The sequence below is a fragment of the Synchiropus splendidus genome, chromosome 2, assembly GCF_027744825.2.
Source record: "Synchiropus splendidus isolate RoL2022-P1 chromosome 2, RoL_Sspl_1.0, whole genome shotgun sequence".
Lineage (NCBI taxonomy): Eukaryota > Metazoa > Chordata > Actinopteri > Syngnathiformes > Callionymidae > Synchiropus > Synchiropus splendidus.
Window position 1 is genome coordinate 39,503,636 of NC_071335.1, and position 16,008 is coordinate 39,519,643.

At 39.9% G+C, this 16,008-nt stretch overlaps 1 protein-coding gene across 9 annotated transcripts in view; it reads right to left on the bottom strand.

Annotated features, from left to right (window-relative positions):
* The window catches only part of LOC128755059 (teneurin-3-like), a 162,663-nt gene extending 159,694 nt beyond the window's left edge, over positions 1 to 2,969 (bottom strand). For 8 of the 9 annotated variants that reach the window (XR_008414014.1, XR_008414015.1, XM_053858266.1 and 5 more), the window contains exons 1-2: positions 2,848 to 2,969; positions 2,621 to 2,737 (exon numbers count right to left, since the gene is read on the bottom strand). Coding sequence is in view for 6 of the 9 variants with exons in the window: in XM_053858266.1 (XP_053714241.1) it covers positions 2,621 to 2,679 (59 nt within the window). In the remaining 3 variants the exon portion in view is untranslated. The remainder of the gene's footprint in view (positions 1 to 2,620; positions 2,738 to 2,847) is intronic. The other variant, XM_053858263.1, reaches the window with a different exon arrangement.
* Positions 2,970 to 16,008: the final 13,039 nt, after the last annotated feature.

Consider the following 16,008-nt stretch of genomic DNA (forward strand, 5'->3'; position numbering starts at 1 on the left):
CAAATCACAAATATTATATGCTTCAATCGAAACTCAGCGAGAAGGTTAAAATTAATTTTATATACTGCCCAGCTCCAGTTTTCTGGGCAGTTTTTTGTTAAATATGTCAATTATGGTGTTGTCTTAACAACACAACATTTGCCACCAGCTACAATTATCTCTGGGAATTCCAGCATGCACACACACACACACACACACACACACACACACACACACTAGGACAATAGGACCCCAAATTAAAAGTGACAGAGCACATAGATCTTAAACAGAAATCATGAACAAGTGTCCTCTGGTAGTGTTGCTGCCACAGTCTTAAGAAATCCTGGAGGAAATCCATCAAGCTTTATTTTTGAAAATTTTCATTGCACAGACATTGCATAACTAATTGATGAACCTAATGAATCCTTCTCATGTGAGATACTTTGTCCACATGAGGCCACCCTAGCACTACGTGCCTGTTAAAATGAACAACGAATATGTTTCTTTCAGAGACTACTGTACACTTCCAATTCTTTCTCAAGCTCTTCACCTGACCAGCGTGTCGTCTCTGAAACTGGTGCCGCTAATGTCCGTCTTTCTTGTTTCTCTCTCCCTGTGCACGTGCTTCTCCACTGCGTATATGTGTCACCCCTCCATCCCTAATTTGCTGACTGTACAGCTGGATAGGGTCCAGGATTAAGTGGTGGTTAATTGAAGGTGTATATAATAGCCATTTATGAGAGAAAAATTATTACCCAGCGCAAACAACAATCTGTTTACGTTACGTAGAAAATCACAAATACGTGCGTTCATGCAGCTCATACAAAGCCAGCCATATGAAGATGTCGATTCCCCATAGCAACATGAGCACAGGCATCAAATCAGTGAAATCCAGCCAGTCTTGTTATGGTTGACTGGTCACATTGTCCGTCTCAGCAGCCAGTCCTTAACCACTATCATCCACTCATTCAAAATTGCATCATATGTATTAAAAACAGCAGTCATGCAACATTGATTTAATTTCTATGTGAACTCTTCACTTAGCTTTATGGGACATTGCAACACAGATTATTTCTCTGCTTGACTGACTGCACTCGCTCTCACAGAAGTCAGTCCCAATCTCACAGGTCCACTGAGCTACTCAACATTCCAGAGAGAAAAGGCAAGGGTCTGTGCTGAAGAATTAGCTCGACAGACATGATGCACATATACTCGATGACAGAACGATGTAAAGGCTAACTATTTAAGGTAGGCTGATTCAATCATAAAAAATAAACAAGCGCTTGCAATTTGATGTATGTTTTTTTTATGAAACATTATTTAGGGCTCATAAAAATTTTCATTTTCATTCACATTTCTACTCTCACAATCTGTCACACACATCCACATACACAGATGTTTGTCTTCTTATCTTAGTGTGGACCACCATTGACAAAATGCTTTCCCCAGCCTTTCACCCGAAACCTAAGCATCTAAAAGAAATAACTATACTTAACTTTTACTCTTGATCAAACTGAAACCCAAAATGATAGCCTAGCTATTTTCTCATAACTCATAAGGGTTCTCACAAACATAGAAGTACAAGAACACACGAACACAGACACACACTGCAAACCGGTGTGGAAACAAATAAAATAAAAAAATTCCCAGTTCTCTTCAAAGTATCATCATCAACGTTATTGAATACAGAATTGACATACTATGTGAACTATCTGTAGCCACCAAATCCAACACACACTAAAATATAGTCAGAGAGGGATTGAGACAGACAATTTAGTCGTGCGTGTGATTAAACATTTGGTATTTAGAAGCACATTAATATTACCTGTGGCATTACAACAAAACTATTAGCTTCCTTTAAATGTGTTTGGACATGTTTTCCCATACTTATGAGTACCAAGTCTTCGTGGGGACCTTTTGCCGGTCCCCACAGGTCCAAATCTCAATTTGAGGATGAAGACTTCAAAATAACTAGGTTGTTATAATTGGGTTTCAATTTGGTTCAGAGTCCTGGTGAAGGTTAGCCATGTGTTTTGGCAGGTTAATTTAAGGGTGAGAGGCTGGGAAACGTGCGTGTGTGTGCGATTTAATGTTTAGTATCTAGAAGCGCATTGATATTACCTGAATCATGACGATGAAACCATTGTAATCCTCCGTGTGTTTAGGATGGATAAACCTTTTCAGTGCATGTGTGTGTGATACTTAACATTTTGTATTTAAAAGTATTTAATTGTTACCACTGTCATTAAATCTTCCAGTGTTTGCGTGTTTGTGAGAGAGTCATTTAACACGTAGTATGCAGAAGTATATTATTGCTACCTTTTTGATGCAAATAAAATTATTGTAATTCTATGAATATGTGGCTATCATGCAACAATTTATTGAGTTTTTTTTTTGTTTTTGTTTTTTTTAAGCAAATACTTTTTCATTTAATTTTCATGCTCGTAATTTTATCGGCGCCACGGACCATCAAATACGTCAGGACATTTCATTCTACACAGCGTGGACCTCTGGCTGAGGTTCTGATGGACTGTGTCGATCACACACAATTTTAATTAACTCAAATATGGTCAGTGCTGCACATCACACGATTAAATGGACTAGACTTCAAGCACGCAATGCTTAGAAAAGAACGTCCTACCTCGTCAGTTGTCGCCTGTACTCCAGTTTTCGCTCATAATAGTCCAATCCGTCATGCATGAGGCAAAACAAACCAGCAGCAGTTTCCCCTGTCTTTCCGGACTTGAAGACAGCAATCCTTGAGCGATTGTTTATAAGAGATGATGAACAAAAAAGACAAATCTTCAGATGCTGTGCGTTTCAATCTTCAATCTCCCCGCCGAACAGAAAATGTATTTTTTCCTTTACCTGGTTGCCGTCCATTGAGCCGCCTCTCCAGCGTATGTGTGAATTGCAGAAGGCTCCACAGTCAACGAGAATGAGCGTGCATGCCCTTCTTTGTGATGACATTCGCCTTCACTGCAACTTTGGGGTTCTCTCGCTGGTGGAGCGAGGAAGGGGCGGGGCTGCAGCCAGTGAGGGAGAGCTGTCTGCGATGTGATTGGTTGACGCCCAAAAGCGAAACAGATAGAAGAGAGAAGAAGAAGAACTGTTCTCCTTAATTGTTTTTTACAGAGAATGAGGCTTTCTCTGCATTCATGCCGAGTGAACTCATCATTTTAAAATCTCTTTTAACGATATTGTGTATGTCTGCCGAACGAGTATAAAGGGCAAGTTCAAGATGCTCTTACAGAGAGATAGAATCGCCAGTGTCAATGCACATACTACACATACTACAAAAAAGTCCATGATTCTATACCTGTCTGACAGCAACCGCTTTAACAGACTGTGACCAGGATGGGAGCAGTCTCTGGTAATGTACTGAGCCATTTTGAGGCAATAGCAGCCTCCAGTGTAGGAAGAGTTCAGCCAGTGATTTTTACTGCTGAGTTTGATGATCTTCTGGAGGGGGTCCTTTTGGGTTGCTGTGCTGCCGCTGTCCCAAACTCAAATGCAAAGTGGTAAGATGATTTGAATAGAGAATCAAGAGTCTCTGGTGGGCCTTTTTCACCAGCTCAGCAGTGTTGAACGGCGAGCGATAGTCCAACGCACTATTTCACCTGTTACATGCTATTTATATAATCAGACATTCTCAATTGTTTCAATCAAAAATTGTATCTTGAATTAACACATAAATTAATGCGACTTTGCTAGAAAATAAACACATTATTATTATTATTATTATAGAAGTGTTTGATGCAAAGGCATCTTGAAGTTCTGAGAAAATCTGTGACGGTCGCAGCTATTGAACCTGCCATATCGATTTAGATAGAACCACAAAGATGACAATGCAAGTCGTAACAAGGTGTAGCATGAGTGAACAAAGAGGAAGCCGTGGGGGTACATTTTGTCTATGTCAAATAGCTTTGAGAACTCATGAGCACTTCAGATAAGTAATGTGTGCATTTCAGAGAAAAGGATAAGATGAGTAACAAAACACAATTACTAATTTAGATTATAATTATATCGTGCATAAGTATACATGATACAATTATAATAAAAAAAATAATCAGATTAGAATCCTGCTGTGTGTGTGTGTGTGTGTGTGTGTGTGTGTGTGTGTGTGTGTGTGTGTGTGTGTGTGTGTGTGTGTGTGTGTGCGTGTGTGGTGGGAGGTATTCTTGTGAGGACTCGTCAAGGAAAAACACTGGTAATTTGTCTTAGTTACAAGTTTAAGCCTGAAATTGGAGATTAAAACATCAAAATAAAAAAAATAGGTTTAAGAGTCCTGGTTAAGGTTAACCATTTGTTTTGGATGATTAGGTTTAAGGTGAGAGGCTAGGGAAAGCGTCATATCAATGAGAAATTTGACAATGACCTTGCAAGGTTAGAGATGCGATCCTATGTGTGTGCACATGTGCATGTGCATGATTTGTGAAGTATGCTTTATTAGCATCAGGTCAGCAGTTCCCTCCTTCACACAACCCATTGTTTGTCCCTAAGCCATTTCATTTCTTTGAAAGGACTACCCCTACTGTGTAAGTTCACAACCTCAAAAGATCCAGCACAATCGAAAGGAGGCAATGGTGTGAGAGTGAGGAAAATGAATAAAGTAGTTTAGTAACAGTAGCATTTTTTCTTAAACCTTCATTCATCAGGAATTTGAAGTGATGAGAGACACTGCGCAGCACTTCCCATCAGTGTAAGTCTGTGAGTGTACAGACTTGTGCAGGCGGACAAACACATTTCCAAGTGTCCCGTGTGTTTTCTGATTCTGATGTTTGTTTCGTGGGACTCCACTGGTTGGACTCCACTGTCTTAACACCAATGTCACTTTAACATTTGTTCAACAACTTAATAGATGGCTTTTGAATCTTTAATTTAACATTAAATGTATTTGATTAGACCTTTTTTTTAAATCTTGGATCAAGAAACTCTGTTCCTTTTTTTTCTCACTCACCTCATTTTATGGTTCATTTTAATGATTTATTGATTGTTTATATTACAGATTCCCACTGAAGCCATCAAAGCTATGAATGAACACATAAGGAATTATGTAATAAACAAAAACAGTGAGTATTTACTAAAAACATATTTTCTATTTTAGATTCTTCAGTTATCTCCATTGATTTGATTACTGTTTTGCCCTGTTTTGGCATTCTTGTGATGACCTTCATTAGGTTGTCACCTGAAATGGATCTACTGACGACTGATCTTGTCGTGATCATGAAGCCCAAGTTAAGGGTTTGCAGCTGTCAACAAAGCAGATCGTAGTAGCTTGAGCAAAAACATTTATGGATTTTTCTTTTTCTTTGCTACATAAAGTCCATATATAGAGCTTCATGTGCTTCAGTCTCTATCTGCAATGTAGATAAAATGAAACAAAAAAAACAAACAAAAAAAAAAACACACTGAATGAACATGGTGCGACCCAACTTTTGACTGTTAGTGTACGTCATTTGTACTTTGATCAGCTACCAAAATAAATGCCTTGTAAGACAACAATCTGATTTTGTAATGTGAACAGATCCCAGCAACATTTAAATGTTAGTTTACAAGCAATTGCAATACCTTTTAGTATTGCGTGAAAAGGCCTTGACACATATGGGGTCTTGTAGAAGGTGAGTATAGTAGCCTCCTGGTCTTCTACACTATCCCCAATGTCTACTTTTATGTTGAGAGTTGTCTCAAGCTCTTTCTCTTGTTCCAGCAACTATCTGCATAGAATACAATAGAATAGAATAGAATAGAATAGCCTTTATTGTCCTTGTACAGTGTACAAGAAAATTTGAGCGCTACTCCCTTGGTGCAAACAATGTAAAAAAGAATATATCAAAAACAATCAAGCATGCAGAGAACAACAAGTAGGTACTAATAAATATTATACACAAGTAGCAGCAGTAAAAGAGCGTAATGACAGAAAATGGCACTTATCCGGATGTAAACTTGAGTGATTTGTTATTGCACATAGTTATTTCTTTATTGCACTGTGATCAATGTGGTCAGTAATACGGAATTTTGTAGACTGTTTTATCTGGTTTTGTTGTTTTTGTTCAATACTGAGATAGCTTTCGGGAAGAAGCTATCTCTGAGTCTATTTGTCCTGGTTTTGTGTGACCTGTACCGTCTGCCTGATGGTAGCAGGTCGAACAGAGAGTTACTGGGGTGGGTCGAGTCCTTGATGATGTTGCCGGCTCTGCTAAGGTAGCGGGAGTTGGCGATGTCCTCCAGGCTGGGCAGAGAGAAGCCAGTGATCTTCTGGGCCGTGTTGATGATTCTCTGCAGAGCTTACCTGTCTGCCACTGAGCACCCTGCATACCACGCTGTGATGCCGTACGTTAGGACGCTCTCTATGGCGGCTCTCTAGAAGCCTCTCCTCCAGGTTGTTTCTCCTGAGCACCCTCAGGAAGTGGAGACGTTGCTGAGCCTTCTTCACCACCGCTGTAGTGTTTGCAGGCCAGGAGAGATCATCAGAGACCTGCACGCCCAGGAACCTCATGTAGTGGACCCTCTCCACACAGTCACCGTGGATGTGGAGAGGGGCCGGGTCCGCTCTGCCCATTCTGAAGTCCAGGATGAGTTCTTTTTGTTTTTTTTTTCTTTTTGTGGTGTTCAGCTGAAGGTTGTTTACTGAACACCATGTAGTCAGTCTGTTGACCTCATCTCTGTAGTGAGACTCATCCCCCCCGAGATGAGTCCAACCACGGTGGTGTCATCCGCAAACTTAATGATGATGTTTGAGAGATGGGTCGGGGAGCAGTCGGATGTGTAGAGCGTGAACAGGAGGGGACTCAGGACACATCCTTGTGGGGCCGGTGATCCGGCCCCAGTGCTGGTCGATGAAATGAATGATGGATGTACTGTACAGCATATAGACAACAATCATTCAAAGCAAAAAAATAAGACAATAATAATCAAGAGAATGATTAATTTGTTCACTTTAACTAGCTAATTATCTCCATTCTTAGTTAAGGCTTACAATTGCAATAGCCTAATGGTGCGGAAAGAATTATGAAATTTTTTTTTTTCTTAGACACGATTGGTTGATCATAAAAGAGCTCATATGTTGATTTTCCTGCTCACCTCCGTAAGTTCAGTCTGGTCATCCAGAGTAACTGTTCGCCATTTCTCGGCCTAAAAAAAAAGAAAGAAAAAAATGTTCTGCTGTCCATTGGCTCTCATCTGACGGGAGACAACTGCCGTTGCTGCCCGCCACGCCTCATATGTCACCGGGTAAACCCGCTGCACCTAGGGCTGTTGTCCCGGGCTCCAGAACCTACCGAGACTCAGGTTTCTGTCCTATCAAAGGTTGAACTAGTGAATGCAAGATCTCTGACCAACAAAACATTTGTTCTCCGTGATTTTTTTCAAGTCACGTCATCTGGACTTTCTCTGTGTGACAGAGACGTGGATGGCAGCTGGAGACACCAGAGCACTGTCAGGACTGCTCCCTGTAGACTGTGACTATTTAAACTCCCCTCGGTCATCAGGCCGGCGATCGTCTTTAACAAGGATTTTAAGTGCAAGAAATTGTTCCTGAGTGACTTAGTGAGCAACAGCTTCGAAGTGACTTCTTTTGCAGTAGGACACAGCGGCAGGACTGCCGCAGGGCTGAGCGCAAGTGGAGGAAGGACAAGCAGGAAGTGTCTAAACAGATCTATCGGCAGCGCTGGCGAAATTATCAGGTTTCAGTTCAAAGGACTAAAAGGGACTATTTTTCACTGGTTATTGTACACAGCCAAAACAATCCACGTGTCCTGTTCAGAACCTTGGATTCAATTCTGAATGCTCCACAGGCTGCCTGCTCAGACTCAACCTCTAACACCTGTGATCTGTTTTCAGAATTTCTTATGGATAAAGTTGCCACCACCAGGGCTTTTATTGCGATCCCAGAGGTCAATCCTTCTCTTGATGTTGTACCGGCTGTTTTTAACCAGTTTGAACCTATAACTATGACTACTCTCAAAAAAGTGGTCAGACAAATGAAACCTTCTGGATCTCCCGATGATGTAGCGCCTCTATGTCTACTCAAAGATGTTCTCCCAATGATGGGTCTGCTGGTTCTTCAAATTATTAACAGCAGCCTGGCATCTGGAGTGGTGTCCAATTATTTTAGGCATGCCACAATACAGCCACTGCTAAAAAAACAGGTCTGGATCCCTCAGTCCTGTCAAATTACAGGCCTATCTCCAAGCTGCCTTTCCTCTCCAAAATTCTGGAGAAAGTAGTTTACTTGCAACTACAATCCTTTTTTAGATGATCTTCATATTTTAGAGGCTTTTCAGTCTGGTTTTAGGTCTCACTACAGCACAGATTCTTCTTTGTTGACAGTTTTTAATGACGTACAGTATTCTTAACTTGTGATGCGGGAGAACCCTGTGTGTTGATTCTGCTGGACCTTATTGCTGCTTTTGGTACAGTCGATCACAACATTTTAATTTCGTGCCTCGTCCACTCGGTGGGCATCGCTGGGTCTGCGCTAAAGCGGTTTAAATCGTACTTGTCCAACAGAACTGTGTCCACTGCGTCTCTTTCCTGTGAAGATCCTCAGGGTTCCATCTTGGGCCCGCTGCTGTTCTCACTCTACCTTGAGAGTAGAGTGGAAAGTTTTTCAGCTCAGCCCGTGCATGAGGAAAACTAAAGGCCCTCCCTAAAGCAGCACAACCTAGTTAAAGAATATTTGTTCTTAGCTGTGTTGCTGGAGAAAAGAGTAATTACAAACTGTTGTAAATTTGAGTCTTCTGACCCAGTTGATAGCCCAGTGTTCATTGAAAAAAAGGTGCTGTGTTGAAATTCTACAAAATTCCTTCCAATATGTAAAAGCTACAGTATGTCGGTATGTTCTTCACAGAAAATGATTGGCCAAAATTAATTATCTGGCAAATATTACAATTGATGGCCTTTTGTTTTATTTATTTATTTTAATTCACTCTTGCAACATAAACATGAAACGTAGTTAAAAAAAAAAGTGAAGACATGACTGTTTGCTTTTTTCAGGGAGAGAGACTCAGCAAATGAGGCATCTATTAAGGACTGACCTTCTTGACAGAGATGAGTGGAGGACGGGGACCTCTGGGACGGATAGGACAAGCACGAATGTTATGACCTGGTTGGCCACAATACAGACACAAACCACGAGAGACAGAAGCTGTCTTTCTTGTGGCGTCAGTCTCGTCCTCCCCACCTGCTGGGTTCTGTAAGATCCCCTGGACAATCAGAAAGAGGAGGCATAGCAGGTGGCGAAGACGGGGCTGGAAATGCCACATGACGAGTGGACTGTCTCCGCTGGGCATGCTCTCTTATGCGGTTGTCTATCCTGATGGCCAGGAGGATTGGATCCTCGAGAGAGTTAGGCTCATCTCTTGTTGAGAGTTGGTCCTGAATCACATCCGCTAGGCCGTTATAGAATGCAGACATGAGCACTGGCTCATTCCAGCCTGCTTCAGCGGCAGCAATGCGAAAGCATATGGAGTAATCAGAGACCGACTCACCTGTAAAATCTTGAGATAATGAAATGAGTTGCTTGGAACTGGCACTGACGTCTGTGGTTCTATCCCACCTGAAATCCATCACTGCTCCCCTCCTGGACTCAATTCATTTTGCTTACAGAGCCAACAGATTTGTGGACGATGCAGTAAACCAGGCCCTTCATTTCATCTGTTTGTGGACATCAGCTCTGCTTTTAACACAATTCTTCCAGCTCTGCTTGAAGACAAGAATCACCATCCGGTCACCACCAGGTACATTTTGTTTTATTTTTGTTTAGTTCATGACTGCACTATATTCCACGCTCTTTCCTAGTTGGTGGGATCCCCACTGACCGTGGGAATAAAGTTGATTCAGATTCTGATTTAACAGTAAAATCCCAAAAGAAACATTACAATCAGAAGATGTGGCTTGACAAAGTAAAGATGATTCATCAGAACAAATTACCTACAGTATTCTGGCCCAATGAGTGCTGGGATCACTCCCCATGAACCTGAAAAGGACTAAGTTAACTGAAGATTTATGTATATATTCCTAATATTTAGGCATGGTTGAAGATAATCAGCCCAATATTTGGATAAATGGTACACAGATGCAGTGTAGATGTCGGCAGCCCATGGCACTAACTACTGATGGGTGGGTCGTGACTGAAATGCCTTTCAGCACTCTAAATGAACAGTATGTACTGCAAAAAACGATTTTGAGAAAACAAAGAGAAGAGAAATAAATATAATTCAAATTATGTATTTGTAAAACATTAGTGGCTCTGTTGAACAAAACATAAATGGTGCGCATGCTGCTGAGAATTATGCTCGTAATGGCTATGCTACTTAAATGGCAGAATAGAAACATTGCAAGTAGTTTTGTTGCAGTTACAATGACTGAGTAGAAACAATGCAAGTAATATCTGCCCATTTCCATATAAGAATCATGCTTTTCTTTTACGTTGCTAGTTATGGTAATTAACCACTAGTACTCTGTGTATGTTGTTGAGGCCTTGCACATAATTTGATGTATGTGTTTTTGTTTTTTGTTTATTTTTCATTAAATGAGTGACGCAATCGTGACGCAGGTCTGTAGTTACTCACGTTTTGCTTGTCATTTCTTTGAGCAGGGGCATGGCCATCTCAAACTTTGTAGGTTACCAATATATGTCAAAGGATCACAGATGCAGTCTATTTGTTCTACAGCGTACATGTCAATGCTATTGCTGTCAATGAGGTCTTTTTCTCAAAACTTACCACATCCATAATCGCCTCCTTAACTGCTCCGCTCATGTGCATGCATCTCCTACTTCTCCCACTCCAGCTTTCCACTTGACAAATATATTATGCCTGCACTTGATTACCGTGTGTTGGTCCAATGTTCACAAAAAATAATAAATAAATAACAATAACAGTAAGAATAATCACTAAATTACTCCAATATATCCTGTTTTCCTTCTATCTTAGTTCCTCCATTGTTGATGAAATTTGGAAGTTGTAATTTGTCTTTTTAATTTTCCTGCATTCTGTTGAGGAGCTACAGTGTCTCCTTATTGTTATTCTTATTCTGCTTCCGTTTCAGACTGTGATACTCTTACTCTGTAATACTGTCCTTTTCTTTATATCTGTCAGTTTGGTCTTTACACTGCTTTACTCCTGTTTCAGTTTTTTCATTTCTTCTTGAGATATGTTTTATTTATTTTTTTTTTTTAAATAACAAACTTGTGTGGTAATGTTTATCATACAGTTTGCTATATTTAGCAATAAAAGTATCATAAGCGTCATTGCCTATTTTGGTGTAGATTGATTTCTAGTCTTCCTGCTACTGAACTTTTCTGAAGTTGTCAGTTCCTACATCCATATATAGCAGTCCACTTCTGATGTTTTATGCGGATTACATTTGGGAAAATATTATTGATGACCATTGCACTGGTTCTAGTTCTCGTCAGTTTTGTGATTAATGGGGGTGTAGTCCTATGCCACAGAGTGTATCCCGGATGTTGTCATATGGGGAGTTGACTCCTGCACCGGTTCTCCATCGCCACATACTGTAACATGTATGTTTTATTGTATTGTGCTTTATATGGGTGGGAATCTTATACTATCTCAATTTTTGGGATCATGAATTCGATTCAAAATCTATTGTTGATTTTACCTATTCATAATGATTTCTGGTCCGATTTCTGATCATGGCCAAATCTAATCGCCTTTGCAAGACAGAATGACACAAAGAAAAAATAACGTGTTTTCCTCATTTATTAAGTTTGAAACATGTACCCATGTATACATGGAATTGTTGCAACTGTTACACAAAAACAATATCACATGCTGCGTAAGTAACATAAATAGAAAGCAAAAAAAAAGTCCTATTTAAAAAAAAACAAATAAAATAAAATAAAACACTGCTACTAATAATACTAAATAAATAGCTCAATTAAACAGTTGCTTTTTTAATTCTGAGGAACATATCGACCAGGGACTGTTCTCATGGTCTCTCGGTAAAGCTGTGGGACAGCTGACTCAGTGAAAAAACACGTCTCTGTATGCTGAGGATTTAGGCAATACACAGCTGATTGCGGTGTGTCTCTGATCCCTGTGAGGTGTCATGATGTACGTGCGTTGCATTTGTGTTGTTGCAATGCCCGCACTATGTTGGTGTTTGCGGACATTCAGCAAAACCCGAATAGGACATCAAACACTCGCCTTTAGTGAAGAAGAAGCTGGTGGGATGTCTTTCCCGGCCATGTTTGTTTTGGTATTGGGGCATCACACATAGTTTCAAAATGGCTGACTGCCAGTGGACATTTAGACTTTAGTGACATTTTAAATTGTTTTTGAATTGTAGGAAAAGAGAATTGCAATTCTTATCCAAATCAATTTTTTTTGGTACAGCCCTGGTGGTTTTATCATGGCTTCCATTGTTGAACAAAACATAAATGGTGCGCATGCTGCTGAGAATTATGCTCGTAATGGCTACACTACTTACTTGTGCAAATGGCAGAATAGAAACATTGCAAGTAGTTTTGTTTTGTTGCAGTTAGGAAGCTACACCAGTTTCTTGCACAAATGACTGAGTAGAAACAATGCAAGTAGTATCTGCTCCATATAAGAATCATGCTTTTCTTTTACGTTGCTAGTGATGGTAATTAACCAGTCGTACTCTGTGTATGGCGTTATCTCAATTTTTGGACCATGAATTCGATTCGAAATCTATTTTTGATTTTACCTATTCATAATGGTTTCTGGTCCGATTTCTGATCATGGCCAAATCTAATCGCATTTGCCAGACAGAATGACACGAAGAAAAAATAATGTGTTTTCCTCATTTATTAAGTATGAAACATGTACCCATGTATAAATGGAATTGTTGCAACTGTTACATGAAAACAATATCACTTGCTGCGTAAGTAACAAAAATAGAAATAAAAAAAATTAGTCCTATTTAAAAAAAACAAACAAAAAAAACACTGCTACTAATAATACTAAATAAATAGCTCCATTAAACAGTTGCTTTTTAAATTCTGAGCAAAGTATCGACCAGGGACTGTTCTTATGCTCTCTCGGTAAAGCTGTAGTACAGTTGAAGCAGTGAAAAACACGTCTCTGTATGTCGAGGATTTAGGCAATACACAGCTGATTGTGGTGTGTCTCTGATCCCCGGAGGTGTCTTGATGTACGTGCGTTGCATTTGTGTTGTCAAAGTCCATGATCTTCGTTTTGCAATGCCTGCACTATGTTGGTGTTTGCGGACATTAAGCAAAACCCGACAAGGCCATCAAACACTGGCCTTTAGTGAAGACGAAGCTGGTGGGATGTCTTTCCCGGCCATGTTTGTTTTGGTATTGGGGCATCACACATAATTTCAAAATGGCTGACAGCCAGTGGACATTTAGACTTTAGTGACATTTTAAATTGTTTTTGAATTGTGGGAAATGAGAACTGCAATTCTTATCCGAATCAATTTGTTTGGTACAGCCCTAGTGGTTTTATCATGGCTTCCATTAGTTCCGTAATAGCTTGTATACTATGGATACAAAGAATGAAGGAACAGCAGCTGTACGAGAAAGCATATTGCTGTCATTTATTCATGCCTCTCAGGGTTTACTATTGGTGGGCTTTAACCATCTGAATCCCACAATTTCCAATCTATAAGCCACTGTTCCAGGCCTGAATTTATGAAAAATCTTTTAATGACCTGCATAAACCAATGTTTCTGTCAAGTGATAGCAAAAATAAATATCACTTTGTGCTCTGAAAACTGGTAAACCTCACATCTCCAGCCAATAAAACAGGGAATATTCCATCCAAGACGAAGATTTGACTTGATTTTTCAAGAAGGCCTATATGAAAGTATTTCCCCAGGTGGATCTTTATCTCTGGCCATGTTAATGTTAATTGTACGGGTCATTTTTCAGGTACCACTGATACTGTACCATGTCAGACATGTTGCATGCTTTAATAAGAAGGAAGAAAATAAATAAATTAATAGTGTTTCTGTTTTATTTTTAAAAAGGCACTAGCTATAGTCAAGTTATTTTACTAATATTTTTTTTCTTCCATTTGCACAACAATTTTTATTATGACTGTTTTTTTTATTAAGTGCAGAACGTGTTAATACCTAAATTAAGATGAATTCAGCTTAATCTATAAAGTTCTAGTTTTAAGAGACATTTTGATTATAAAGGGTCTTAATATACAAGCTATCTTAAAGAATTCTAGCTAAGCAACATTTGTGTACCCCATTGGCAGATTTGTCTTGCTTATTTTACTTGACTATTTTACTTAATATAAGAGTGTTTAGCGTATGAAAACCTTTTCCCCTCAGAGAGCTGATAGGGACATGTGTTGCATGATTTTAAGCTACCTCATCCGCCAAATCAAGTGAGTGAAAATTGAGATTATTTATTGAATAGTGAAAGATATGGAAAAAGAAATATTTTCCATATATATAAATATTATCAATGCTTGTAAAATGGATTTATTAAACTACCAGACACAAAGTTATTTTCATAGTTTAGACAGGAGATATTTAAACAAATTGCATGTGCGTTGTTTTCCTGGCTCTACTCACTTTTTGTCCTGTCCTGTGCGAGGTGACACTTCTGTCGTGGCTGCAGACCTGTGCCAATCTTGTTGATTAACTTCCTCGACTTGGCTTTGTGTGGACCATTATTAATGTCATTGAAAGAAACTCACGAAAGGGGTCAAACGTATCGCTCTGCACCACGTCACTTTTCGAAGTATTAGCTGAGCACCTTGCATCAGTAAAGTCCACTTCACCAGTTCACCAGTTAAGGCAACATCAAACTGTATATTTGTTCTCCACGTTCCAGTGGTAGAACTGGGCTGAAGTTTTCCGTCTAAATAAAGCGCATTGGGAGCGCTCAATTGTGCATGAGGGGAGCACGGGATGATCCAAGTGCACAATGTCCTTTCTTAACAGTGAGCCAACTCCTATTTCTGTCCTCCCAGTGAAAGATAATGATCGGCCAAGCTATGCAGAAACGGAATGGTTGGGGGGTCCCCTACTGTGGCCAATCCCAACACTGCTGCAGCCCACATGTACTATTGTGTGGTGCTCAACGGTTGTGAGTGTGTGGATGTTAGGATGATGCGGCAGCAGGCGTCCCTGTGCCCTCACAGTGTGACTGTCATGAGGGGGGTTATACTCAACACCTCACTCCTTCAAAAGTAGTGTGGCTTCAACAGTTTAATTCAATTCAGCAAACATTGCTTTGTTATTACAAAGTAATAAGTAAGTAATGAAAAATACATTTCAAAATTCATACACACTCAGCAAATCCAAGGTAATTTTAAGGGTGATCTAAACTGAACACATTTAAAAATAATAACACTTTATGTAAACAATATTGTTTGACCAATCAAAATAGGACTCAAATTGTCACAACCTCTGACGTCACCGCCCAACCCAACTAGTCACATCCTCACCTGCCTCCTGAAGGTTCAAATACCGGACCGATCTGCCAGTCTTCACCTGTTCAACCCTTCACGGTTTGTCTCCAGCTGGAAACCCGCTGTTTGCCACTGCCTGCTGGTATCCTTGCCTGAGCTATTTTAACCAATCTCCTCTGTCTTAGAACCTCAACCTGCCTGCACCACACCTCTATAGCCTGCACTCCTTTGACTGCATCACTGGACTCCTGGACCCTCACCAGCCACTCATCTGGGATTTCCTCCACGGCACTAAAAGCCGACTCTTGCACGATGAAAGATTCCCCTGTCGCCTGCTTCCAACACGTCACACAAATATTAAGGCATTATTTTTGCAATCAATCTTGAGTTTACTGAAGAAAGTCAAACCCTATACTTAAAAAAACAAAATGATAAAATTATACTGCAACTACTACTACTCTTATTAAAGATAATAATAATAATAAAGATAGATGTAAACAACAAACTGTAGGAGAAGAGAGGAAACAAGAACATAAAAGAGGAGAGACAAACAGATGAGGGGGGAGGACGGGAGATGTGAGAGGAATGGTAGAGAGGGGAGAAGAGAAGGCAGAAAACAGCATAGCCAAATGAAAGACAAAACACA